Source organism: Oncorhynchus mykiss, chromosome 5 (genome assembly GCF_013265735.2).
Source record: "Oncorhynchus mykiss isolate Arlee chromosome 5, USDA_OmykA_1.1, whole genome shotgun sequence".
In the NCBI taxonomy this organism is placed as follows: Eukaryota; Metazoa; Chordata; class Actinopteri; order Salmoniformes; family Salmonidae; genus Oncorhynchus; species Oncorhynchus mykiss.
The window spans coordinates 45,782,107-45,795,290 of NC_048569.1; the positions used below are offsets into that span (position 1 = coordinate 45,782,107).

At 43.7% G+C, this 13,184-nt stretch overlaps 1 protein-coding gene across 1 annotated transcript in view; it reads left to right on the forward strand.

The window, feature by feature from the left end:
* The window catches only part of sardh (sarcosine dehydrogenase), a 126,730-nt gene that overhangs the window by 72,552 nt on the left and 40,994 nt on the right, over positions 1–13,184 (forward strand). The window contains exons 13-16 of the mRNA XM_036977676.1: positions 6,748–6,831; positions 7,087–7,200; positions 7,457–7,595; positions 8,178–8,291. Coding sequence (XP_036833571.1) covers positions 6,748–6,831; positions 7,087–7,200; positions 7,457–7,595; positions 8,178–8,291 — 451 coding nt within the window. The remainder of the gene's footprint in view (positions 1–6,747; positions 6,832–7,086; positions 7,201–7,456; positions 7,596–8,177; positions 8,292–13,184) is intronic.

The window sequence follows — 13,184 nt, forward strand, 5'->3', positions numbered from 1 at the left end:
TACCCTGGGACTAAACACCTCCCTCTGCAATTGGATCCTGGTCTTCATGACGGACTGCCCCCAGGTGGTAAGGGTAGGTAACAACACATCCACCATGCTGATCCTCAACACCGGGGCCCCTCAGGGGTGAGTGCTCAGTCCCCTCCTGTATTCCCTGTTCACTAATGACTGATGGCCAGGCACAACTCCAACACCATCATTATGGTTTGCCGATGACAGAGCAGTGGTAGGCCTGAACACCAACAACGGTGAGACAGCCTATAGGGAGGAGGTCAGTGACCTGACCGTGTGGTGCCAGGACAACAACTTCTCCCTCAACGTGATCAAGACAAAGGAGATGATTGTGGACTACAGGAAAAGGAGGTTCGAGGACGCCCCTATTCTCATCGACAGGGTTGTATTGGAGCAGGTTGAGAGCTTCAAGTTATTTGGTGTCCACATCACCAACAAACTAACTAGGTCCAAGCACACCAAGACGGTCGTGAAGAGGGCACGACAAAACCTATTCCCCCTCAGGAGACTGAAAAGATTTGGCATGGGTCCTCAGATACTCAAAGTTATACAGCTGCACCATCGAGAGCATCCTGTCCTGACTTGTTGCATCACCGCCTAGTATAGCAACTGCTCGGCCTCCGACCGCAAGGCACTACAGAGGGTAGTTCGTACAGGCCTAGTACATCACTGGGGCCAAGCTTCCTGCCATCCAGGACCTCTATACCAGGCGGTGTCAGAGGAAGACCCTAAAAATTGTCAGACTCCAGCCACCCTAGTTATAGACTGTTCTCTCTGCTAACACACGACAAACGGTACCGTTTGCGCCAAGTCTACGTCCTAAAGACTTCTTAACAGCTTCTACCCCCAAGCCATAAGACTCCTGAACAGCTAATCAAATATTTACCCAGACTATTTGCATCTCCCTCCCCTCTTTTACACTGCTGCTGCTGTTTTATTATCTATGCATAGTCACTTTAATAACTCCACCTACATGTACATATTACCTCGACTAACCAGTGCCCCCGCACATTGACTCTGTACCGGTACCCTCTGTATATAGCCTCGTATCTATCTTTTCTTAACTGCATTGTTAGCTAAGGGCTTGTAAGTAAGCATTTCACTGTAAGGTCTACACCGGTTGTATTTGGTGCATGTGACAAATTCAAATTAGATTTAATGAATTTATTTAAATTGACTGATTTCCTTTATATGAACTGTAACTCAGTAACATCTTTGAAATTGTTGTATGTTGCGTTTTAATATTTTTGTTGGGTATAATTATGATACGGCAGCATTATTATCGTTATGAAAGCAGGAAAATACATGTTTTCTGGTTGAGAAGACAGCAGCCTGTGACTCAGACTTTGCCTACCTCTCCGCTCCTGGCCAAGAGCCTTCCTTCAGAATCTCAGAATGAGGGGGATCGCTTAGCAACCAGGGTTCTAACTGTTAAGAGAGAGAAATGACTCATTTCTAGGCACTTTAAATATTGGAGTCCATTAGTGACCAAAGAAAAGTAATGATTATGGTAATTGTTCAATAATAAAGACTGACACTATGGTATTTAATGTTAATAGGAACTTTACAATACAAGTTATGATAATGCCTGATGGTGTCGTGATTTTGCTTTTAACTTGAATCTGATGACTGTTATTTTATCTAATCAACTAACTATGTTTAATTGTTACCCCATTTAGATTAATCCTGTAACAATTTACTCATTAAGAATTGGGGCACCATGATAGCGGTTCATTAAAGAGTTACCATCTCCCAAATTAAAGTCAAGGCTCATCATGGGTCTGAGCTAGTATTAGGATATCTTTCTGCGATATTGCACAGTGTTTCACCAGTCGGGTCAGTGGCAGGACTGACGCCGTTAGTTTCATTGTTAGGGGTTTCAGTCCCCCTCAAAGCGGAAAATATATCATCGGAAGCAGAGTCCACTCTGAACGTTGATGCTTTGTTTCCTGAAGACGGACGTGGTGCTTGCGGAAGTGTCTGAAGGACAAGGGGAAGTTAATCTTAGCTACAGTATGGCATGACTCCAAGAAGGAGTGAAGTTGTTCACTCACAGAGAATGCTGGCTTGCAATCATGAAAAGAATAGTGACGAGATATCGTGATATCTGCTTGAGTCACATTCTGCACCAAGAGGTGTCGAAACGCTTGTTTCCCAAGGGGTCCTGTCCACAGATATTCTTTGTGGATGACTGTGTTGCGGCCAGCATCCGGAGGAGACCTTACGGTCAGTTGAGGCGGCATGGCTACTTGTGACCACAATTGGTTGTTTTTCCAATCCATCAGTGGGACCAAATGATCCATCGAGTCTGCTCCGAGTAGCAGGGGTTCCGTTTTGAGGCTGGTAACATACACAGGGTGAACAAGCCTGAAGTGTAGTTTCAGCATGGGTCGCATTTTGAGAGGCGAGGTAGTCTTGAGTGAAACCTCAAGTTTAGTGTCGCATCATTCCGTTTTTTTTAACCAACGTTTAGCTGGGTTCAGACCTTTTTGAAATCATTGAACAGTGTTTGAGAGATGAGCGATATTGTCGAGCCTGAATCAATTAGCGCATCACAGCTTAAGCAGTCCTCCGACGACTGTTTTGAGGTATGGCCTCTGAGTTTTGTTTTCTGGTTATATTCTTCACAAAGTGGATTGAGTGATCGCAACGGGGTGATGGGTCATTTGTGTTCATGGTGAAAACGAATCGATTTATCGGAGTTTGAGTGGAATTGGCTGTTATCATGTGGGTTACCTTGTGCGTCACAACATTTCTATCGGAGTCTATAGCCAAAGCCCGTGGGCTTGTTTCCTGATTGAGTGGGCCCTGGATAGGGTTTTGAGTGAGAGCGGGGGTAATTTGATCGTTTACGTCCTCGCTAGTGGTGTTTAACTTCTTGCGACTCGAAACCCGTATCCGGGAGCGTAATCATAGCCTCAAGCTCATTACCATAACGCAACGTTTCCTATTCATGAAAATCGCAAATGAAATCAAATGCATATATTGAAACACAAGCTTAGCCTTTTGTTAACACTGTCATCTCAGATTTTCAAAATATGCTTTTCAACCAAAGCTACACAAGCCTTTGTGTAAGAGTATTGATAGCCTAGCATAGCATTAAGCCAAGCATTCAGCAGGCAACATTTTCACAAAAACAAGAAAAGCATTCAAATAAAATCATTTACCTTTGAAGAACTTTGGATGTTTTCAATGACGAGACTCTCAGTTAGATAGCAAATGTTCATTTTTTCCAAAAAGATTATTTGTGTAAGAGAAATAGCTCCGTTTTGTTCATCACGTTTGACTAAGAGAAAAAAATAAATAAATGCAGTCACTTACAACGCCAAACTTTTTTCCAAATTAGCTCCATAATATCGACAGAAACATGGCAAACGTTGTTTAGAATCAATCCTCAAGGTGTTTTTCACAATTCTATTCGATGAAAAATCATTCCTGGCAGTCGGTTTTTCATCAGAGGCAAACGGAAAAATACTGCAGCTGGAGATTACGCAATAATTGCGACGGAGGACACCAAGCGACCACCTGGTAGATGTAGTCTCTTATGATCAATCTTCCAATGATATGCCTACAAAAACGTCACAATGCTGCAGACACCTTGGGGAAAACGTGGAAAAGGTAAGCTGACTCCTAGCTCCTCCACAGCCATATAAGGAGTCATTGCCATGAGGCGGTTTCAAAAAATGCGGCACTTCCTGATTGTATTTTTATCTGGGTTTTTTCTGTAACATCAGTTCTGTGGCACTCACAGACAATATCTTTGCAGTTTTGGAAACGTAAGTGTGTTTTCTTTCCAAAGCTGTCAATTATATGCATAGTCAAGCATCTTTTCGTGACAAAATATCTTGTTTAAAAAAACGGGAACGTTTTTCATCCAAAAATTAAAAGAGCGCTCCCTATATCGAAGAAGTTAATTTTGGCGGACCTGTTCTCCGGCAATTCCACGCCTAGTCATGGTGACTTATCATTAACCTCTCGCTAAAAAAAATTGTGCTTTTTTTTTTAACGTCTCTTAGCATATCTTCTAGAGCAGGTATTCCCAAACTGGGTGTCGGGGGTTCGCCAAATAGAAATGTGTACATTTATATTTTCCAATGGGGCTATACATTTTGGTGAGGTTATCTCTCCTGAGTAGCCTCATTTCACTGCCTAAAATAAAACCATCTAGTGTTCAGCGAAATAACAACACAATGTCAAATACAGGTAGCCTAGTCAAATAATTTACATTTAAACGTTACTCTAGGCCAGACATTTAGAAACAAAACATGACAATTTTGAAAAATAAGTGAGCGAGAATAAAGATGACTTTCGACTAGTAAGACATGTATAAAAGCAACAGATACCATTAATAAGAAGGGGCTAGACGCATCTTATATGGTGAGCTACCGAGTGTCAAGGACAAGCAAGCCCCATACTATTGTGGAGGATGTAATACTTCCTGCTGCCATGGATATGTCTGGGACAATGCTTGGGGAAAAGGCCAAAAAAACAATACAGACAATGTCTTCATCAAACAACACTGTTTCACGACACGTCGGTGACATGGCAAGGGATGTTTTGAAACAATTACTGCTTCGCATACAAGCCAGTGAATTCTATGCGTTACAGCTGGATGAGTCAACAGACGTGGCTGGCCTGGCACAGCTCCTAGTATGTGTCCGTTACGTTTATGGGGGGTCAATTAAGGAAGACATCCTCTTCTGCAAACTACTGGAAACCAGGACATGAGAGGATATTTTTAAAGTACTGGACAGCTTTGTGACATCAGATGGACCTTGGTGGTGAAGATGTGTTGGTATCTGTACTGATGGCGCAAAAGCCATGACAAGGAGACATATTGGAATGGTAACGCTCATGCAAGAAGTTGCTCCCGACGCCACTTGGGTGCATCCACAGAGAGGCTCTTTCTGCCAAGGGAATGCCTGACAGCTTGAAACATATTTTGGACACCACAGTGAAAATTGTTAACTTTGTTAAAGCAAGGCCCCTGAACTCTCGTGTATTTTCTGCATTATGCAATGATATGGGCAGCGACCATGTAACGCTTTTACAACACACAGATGTGAGCTGGTTATCAAGGGGCAAAGTATTGACACATTGTTTTGAATTGAGATACAGGCTTAGTTTTCTTTACTGACCATAATTTTCACTTGTCTGACCGCTTGCATGATGAATAGTTTCTCACACGGCTGGCCTATCTGGGTGATATTTTACAACATCATCAAACACATTGATATGTTCTTAGCAGACAGAGGACGCATTGGGTGGCTACCCGGACACAACGGAAACTAACAGGCTTTACCTGTTGAAGTGAATGTCTAATAGTTCGGGGGACCGGCCATCCCCCTAATGGCAGCGCTTTTTTTTTTTCTTGGGATTTCACATTTCCCTTCCCGATCTGATATCCCCAGTACTCCACTTCGGTGTAGCCCAGCTTGCACTTGTGGGGGTTCACGGGCAGACCTGCATCCCTTAGCGCATCAACCACGGCCTGTAACTTACACAGATGTGACTCCCAATTGTCACTGTGCACAATTATGTAATCCAGATAAGCCACTGTGTACTCACTGTGTGGCCGCAGGACTCCATGAGTCGCTGAAATGTTGCTTGTGCCCCGTGGAGCCCGAAAGGCAGAACCCGGAAGTGGTATAGCCAATATGGCTGCTTGTTATAAAAGGCATAGAGGGACAAAGACCCTTTAACGTTAGTACATTTTAGAAACTACTCTCACTTATACTTTGCACACGAACCGCCGCCTGCTTGGAGTAAGAAAACATGAATGTATTTATGTGAAAATGCCTTGGTTTACTGTGTATCTCTCCGAACCAGCCGCCTTGGAAAGGGGGTTGGGCTTTTTCGCTGCGCGCTTGTAAGGCTTGTATTGTTCAAAAGGGGTTTCTCTGTTTTTCTCCTCTGCAATCATCCGGTATCCTGTGACTTGTTGTGTAGTCCTGAACAGAAATAGTTTATTCTACTTCCATTCACTCTTGAAGATGCTTATTTGAAGATGGGCTAGCCAGCCGTGTCGATGGTTCCCAGTGGGGGTGATGAGAGTAGCGGAATACAATGGTTTGAAAAGAGTAGTAAAATGGTCACACTATTCAGCCGTACCAGTGATTGTCCGGAAGGTGACTCAAAATCATGCCCCTCTTAACAAAAACACTTTAATAATTTTTCATATTTCATGTGCAAAGATTCGGCTGGAAACTTTGTATGTGTAGTGTGTATACTTTCCAAGTTACAGTATTTCCTTTATAACATTTTTAATGACATCACAAAATAACACACACATTGGTGTTCTTTAGATCGCCTCTGACCATTCCCCACATTCTATGTTTGAAGACGTCGGTATCCGCGACGTGGCTGGTTTTCCCTTTGTAGTCCGCGATTGTCTGTAGACCCTGCCACATATGTCTCAGACACGTGGGCAATTTTTTATAACTTTGGCAAAGCATCAAGTCTCTAAAATGTAGTGTTCGTAACATATTGTCGTTTTGGGAACCGACAAAATGTATTGAGATCCGATGTTTATCCGAGAGAATTTGCTTTGTCGGCCTAGTTTCACCTAGCTCCATCCTCCTTCCTCCTCCATCCTACTTCCTACTCTGACTACCATATTTGGTGGTGAGAAAATGTTGTAGCCCCTGTGACGTGTCTGGTTTACCCCTTCTGTCTGTGTTATTAGTGTGTGAAGGCTAATTGCAATGCTAATAGATGGTGTCACTGTTTCTCTAGGTTCTGACGGAGCAGGGCTGCGTGTTCCAGGAGAGACATGGTTGGGAGAGACCAGGATGGTTCAACCAGGACGGCGCTGCTCCAGTAAGAAACACACATCTGAGCGATTGCTGGTTTGAAATCCTTCATCTGTCTCCTGCTGTTGTGCCCTTGGGCAATGCACCTAAGCCCTAGAAACGGTTCCAGGGGACACCTGTCACAATGGATGATAATGAATTGTTGTTCTTGAAAGGATTTGAAAGCAAGTTCATACCATCTGATAACATCGGGTCAGGTGGTTCGTGCAGAGAGGAGATAAAGTAAAGTTTCTGATCATTGACCTAATGTTTGTGGTTGTAGGTTCTGGACTATGATTGGTACGGGGCTTATGATATTAGCAAGAACCAGAACTACAAATACAACGAGCTGCTTGGCAAGGAGTACACGTTTGACTACCCTCCACATCACCACGTGGTAAGCATCTGTTGGTACTCTCAACTTCTACCCGGTGCAACCAGAGGATGGGTCTCCCCCTCTGAATCTGGTTCCTTTCAAGCTTTATTCCTTCTAGTCTTTTTTCCCCCCTTGCCACTGTGCTGGCAGTTGCTTTTTGCGGTCTTGGTTGGGTTACTGTAAAGCACTTAGTGACCAAATGTTGCTTCATGAATTAATTTGGTAGATTTTTCAGCTGAGATTTCAGTCCTTACAGGGATGGTTATTTGTTTTTCAGATAAAAAATGAGTGTCTGACGTGCAGACATGGAGTCTCGGTGTTTAACATGTCCTACTTTGGAAAGTTTTACCTCACCGGGCCAGATGCTAAGAAGGCTGCCGATTGGCTATTCTCCGCAGATGTCAACAAAATCCCAGGTGAGTCTTCGTGCACGACTACCACAGAATGTTTGCATTCACAAAAATGTGTGCACACACACACACACACACTCACCCACACTGCTGGCCCCTGAATAATGGAGCCCAGCAGTACCCAGTGAGGCAGGAGAAGAGATGCAGGACTGTTTAAATGACAGATGAGTTTTGAGGTACAGTCCAATCCATCTGTCCCCACACACATCCTCTGGCCCATGCTGCATGTGAACACTGGAACATTGTGGCTTTGATCTCACTTAGTCATAGTGAGAGGTCTTAGCTAACCTTCATGCCACCACATGGCCAGGCCATGACCCCGTGTCTAACACAAGGATATTCTTCATCCATAGGGCCTTGGAACTTCTCCTGACTAGGAAAAATGGCTATACATTAAATAATGTTATAGGTCAGGTGACAATGGTCAGGTCCTTCTAATCAGTCAATCGATGACATGTGTACATATCCCTTATTCGAGCAAACATTTGTCACAAAATGCTTCACAGTACTCATCACACCTCCCTTCTGCTGTATGTGTGTGTCCTCCAATGAGCTGGTTTGATTGACAGCTGGATCCTTGTGTTGCAGGCTCTACTGTGTACACCTGTATGCTGAACAAGAGAGGAGGATCTGAGGCTGATCTCACAGTCAGCCGGCTCGAGGCTGGCGCTGCCAACCTGCCCCTGGCTCCAGAGGCCAACGGTAAAGAGGAGAGTGGGATGGGGATTTCGTTCATTTCGATATTAATTGATTATGTATTCGACAGGGACATTGCACATGTATCATTAATCATCATCTGTGACTTACTTAACTCCTGTGACTTAATCTCAGGAAAAATATACCACTTAGCAGAGTGTGTGTGTGTGATCCCAGCGGAAATGGAACCCACGACGTTGGCATTGCCAGTGCTACTCTCTCACCAACTGAACCTCACCGGACCTGTTCACATCTTGTGACTGAACCTTTTAGAGTGGACGTTCTCTGTAGTGAAGCCCTTGTAGAATATTTAAGTAACACGGCGGTCCTACAGTAGATCGCTTGTAAATAGCAGTGGTCAGAGACGCCGTGGCCCAAAATCTGTTTTGCGTACTACTTGCTAAAATGACATACTGCCCAGTCAAAGCTCTTCTCTGTCCTGGCACCCAAATGGTGGAACTGGCTTCCCCCTGAATCTAGGACAGCAGAGTCCCTGCCCATCTTCCGACTATCTTAAATAATCACACGGCACCTCCTCTTCTCCCCTCCCCAAGGGGGAGACCGCACTCTCACAGACATACTGTGCGAAGAGAACATGTTCTATTTAGGCTTGTACCTCGTTTGGGGAGGTATTGTCTGGGATGGGGGGAGGGGGTGGGGGGGCAGGTTGAATTGTTCAGTTCTAATGTTGTCATTCTGTCTTTTGAGTTTTTTTTCTGTTTTTTTTCTGTACTTTTTCCAAACATTTACCACCGTACATTATTACTCTGAGACGAGTTATTCTGGGGGTTTTGGGCGCTCATTGCTTTTCCATTCTATGCTCTAATGACATGGTTGAATAACGGGAATGCCCAGAGGGGCCGAAATAATACGATCAAGTACATTTCTTGGAATACCAAAGAGGTTAACAACCCGGTGAAGCGTAAGAGGGTGTTGACACACTTAAAGGGTTTGAGTGCAAATATTGCATTTCTACAAGAGACTCACTTGAGGACTGGTGAGCATTTTAGGATGCGTAAGGACTGGGTTGGTCAAGTGTTCCACTCGAACTTTCATAGTAAATCAAGAGGTGCTGCTATTCTGGTTGATAAAGCTACTCCCTTTGTAGCTTCTGAGGTTATTGCTGATCCTAAGGGACGATACGTCATAGTAACCGGTGAACGGTTTTCTACCCCTCTTGTTTTGGCTAGTGTTAATGCTCCCAATTAGGATGACACAAGTTTAATTTATTCCTTTCTGTCTGCTATTCCCAATTTAGATTCTCATTTGTTGATTTTTAGGGGGGGGATTTCAACTGTGAAACAAATCCTCAAACAAATACAGGCCCATCTAAATGTGCACTACTTATTCAATCCTTTCTTCAGAAATATGCTATGTTTGAGGCCTGGCGTTTCCTACATCCTACAGATAGACAGTATTCCTTTTATTCTCATGTTCATCAAACATACTCCTGGATTGATTACTTCTTTTTGGACAAAAAACTTCAGCCTAACCTTCGGCAGTGTACTTACGAGAGTATTGTTATCTCTGACCATTCACCATTAGTGCTTGAACTAGAGTTTCCCCAGCGACCTCCTAGGTGTTATCAATGGCGTCTCAACCCCATTTTACTCTCAGATAAGGAGTTTGTCAATTTCATTTCATCTGAAATTACCTTATTCCTAGAAACTAATTCAACACCAGGTATGTCCTGCTCTACCATATGGGAGTCTCTCAAAGCATACCTACGTGGCCAAATTATTTATTTTACAGCCAACCAAAACAGAGTTCGCGCCCAGCGACTTCGGGACCTGAGCGAGTCCATAGCCACATTGGATGAGAAGTATGCTACGGATCCTTCCTCTGATCTGCATAAAGAGCGCCAACTACTCCAATCTGAATTTGATGAGCTTTCTACCAGGCAAGCTGAACAGTTACTCTTGCGAGCTCGATACAAAGTCTATGAACAAGGCGACAAGGCCAGTAAACTCCTTGCGCATCAGATCCGTAAATCTGAGGCCTCACGTTTAATCCCACAAATAAGGACCCCGTCTGGTGCCACCACAGTTATACATAAAGAGATCAATGATCAATTTAAACAATTTTACTCTGCGCTAAACACCTCTGAATCCCCTCAAGACCCCTCGTTGATTGACTCCTTCTTTAATGGCTTGAATATGCCTTCAATTGATACAGACTCCCATGACTGTCTAGAATAAGAATTTACGCTTGAGGAGATTGCAACAGCAGTGTCCGCAATGAAAAGTGGTAAATCACCGGGTCCGGACGGTTTTCCAACCAAATTTTACAGGACGTTTTTTGGTCTGCTTTGCCCATTCTTGTCGACTATTTGCAGAGTGCCTCAATACTTCAAAGCTACCGCCTAGTCTTTATCAGGCTTCAATTTCATTACTACTAAAGAAAAACAAAGACCCCCTGGAATGTGGATCCTATCGCCCAATCTCGCTTTTAAACTGTGATTACAAAATCCTAGCTAAGCTTTTAGCCATCCGTATGGAAGGCTTGCTGCACCAAGTAATACACTCTGACCAGACTGGCTTTGTGAGAAATAGGCATTTATTTTTCAATATTAGGCGCCATATGAATATACTGTACTCCCCAGCGTCGGAGGACCCGGAGGTGGTGGTCTCACTTGATGCCGAAAAAGCGTTTGACCGCGTTGAGTGGTATTACCTAACAGCTGCCCTTTATAGATTTGGCTTTGGCCCCAAATTCATTGCGTGGATAAAGATTCTTTATTTTTCCCCCATGGCTTCGGTACGGACTAATAACTTGTCCTCTGACTATTTTCCCTTGCACCGCGAATCCAGACAGGGTTGCCCACTCTCCCCCTTGTTGTTTGCTTTGGCAATCGAGCCTCTCGCCATTGCACTACGCTCTAATGATACCATTCAAGGCATAATCAGGGCGGGCTGGGAGCAGAAAGTCCCGCTATATGCTGACAACCTCCTTTTGTTTATCTCTAACCCCGATACCTCATTGCCACGTGCCCTATATGTTCTTAAAAAGTTTGGATCAATCTCAGGGTACAAGCTGAATCTAGGCAAGAGTGAGCTTTTTCCGGTAAACAAGGCTGCTTTAAAGTGCTCTTTCACAAGTTCTCAGTTTAGGATTGTCCGGGATCAATTCACTTACTTGGGAGTAAAAGTGACAAGTAAATATTTAAATTTGTTTCAGGAAAACTTTGTTGCTCTAGCAGACAGATTGAAACAATCTTTTACTTTTTGGAATTCGCTTCCCCTTTCTCTTATCGGAAGGATTAATGTCATTAAAATGAATGTGTTGCCCAAATTTGTATATTTATTTCAATATTTACCCATTTTTATTCCAAAATCTATTTTTATTTCACTGGATCAAACATTCATGCATTTTATTTGGGATGGCAAGGTACCACGGATTGCTAGAAAACATTTACAGAAGCCTAGGTCATTGGGGGGTTTAGCTCTACCAAATTTTCAGACATACTACTGGGCTGCAAATTTCAGAGCCGTTCTGTACTGGCTGCAGACTGATCCTACTGGCCCTAGACCACTCTGGGTCCAGATGGAGTCTGAATCGTGTAAACCTGCAGCACTTTCCTCTGTGCTGTGCTCGTCTCACCCAGTGTCTCTAGGCAAAAGGTGTGCCAACCCAATTGTAAAGCAGTCTCTTAAAATTTGGAATCAGTTCCGTTTAGCCTTTAGCCTCCGAGGCTTTTCTCTATCAGGCCCAATCAATCAGAACATTTTATTTCCTCCATCTTTGAATGATGGGGCTTTTGGCATTTGGCACTCACTAGGCCTTTCCTCGCTAGCCCAATTATTCTTTGATGATACATTTGCCTCTTTTTCTCTCAGCTGCAGGAAAAGTTCAATCTCCCCCAATCCCACTTTTCCCGCTATCTCCAGACTAGAAACTTTGTCAGGGCTAACACACCTGGATTTCCCAATAGGCCTGCGAATACAGCTATAGAGAGCATCTTGGAGCTGAACAAGCTTCGTAGGGGTGCAATTTCAGATGTATATGCAATCATTCATGACTTACAGAACCCTTCTTTGGTGCCTTTAAAGACTCGATGGGAAAAGGATTTGGGGGAGGAACTTGGGGAAGACGCCTGGGAATCTGTGCTGCACAGGGTGCACTCATCCTCTTTTAGCACTAGACACAGCCTCATTCAATTCAAGGTGGTTCACTGTATCCACTGGTCGGGGGCCAAACTTGGAAGAATATTCTCTGATTTTGATCCTACCTGTGTCAGATGTAAGGTGGAACCAGCCACACTGTTGCATATGTTTTGGGGCTGTCATAAACTGTCAGGTTTCTGGGAATAATATTTAAATGTTTCTCTGATATATATGACACTGTTATAGATCCGTCTCCCCTTACAGCCCTTTTTGGAGTACTGCCCATGGGTACCCCCCTATCAAGAATCCAGTCGGACACTGTTGCTTATACAACTCTTTTAGCTAGACGGCTAATACTACAGAACTGGAAGATGGCAGCTCCCCCATCTTATAGATATTGGGTGAGGGATGTGTTGTGCTCTCTGAAACTAGAAAAAATTCAATTCAATTCAATTCACGTGGGAACCCCAAACTGTTTGATGAGGCTTGGGCTCCATTCCGGTCTTACTTTAAACAGTCCATCCTCTGATGGCATTCCAATTAATACTAAAATAAGTTTGTGACTTAAGGGTTGGAGGAGCTTCTCTCTGTGTTTTTGCTGGGGGGGGGGGGGGGGGGGCATTAACCTTTCTGATCTCCCCATCCCGGATCCGGGTTCGTGAATACAGACTCAAGCTCATTACCATAACGCAACGTTAACTATTCATGAAAATCGCAAATGAAATGAAATAAAAATGCTAGCTCTCAAGCTTAGCCTTTTGTTAACAACACTGTCATCTCAGATTTTCAAAATATG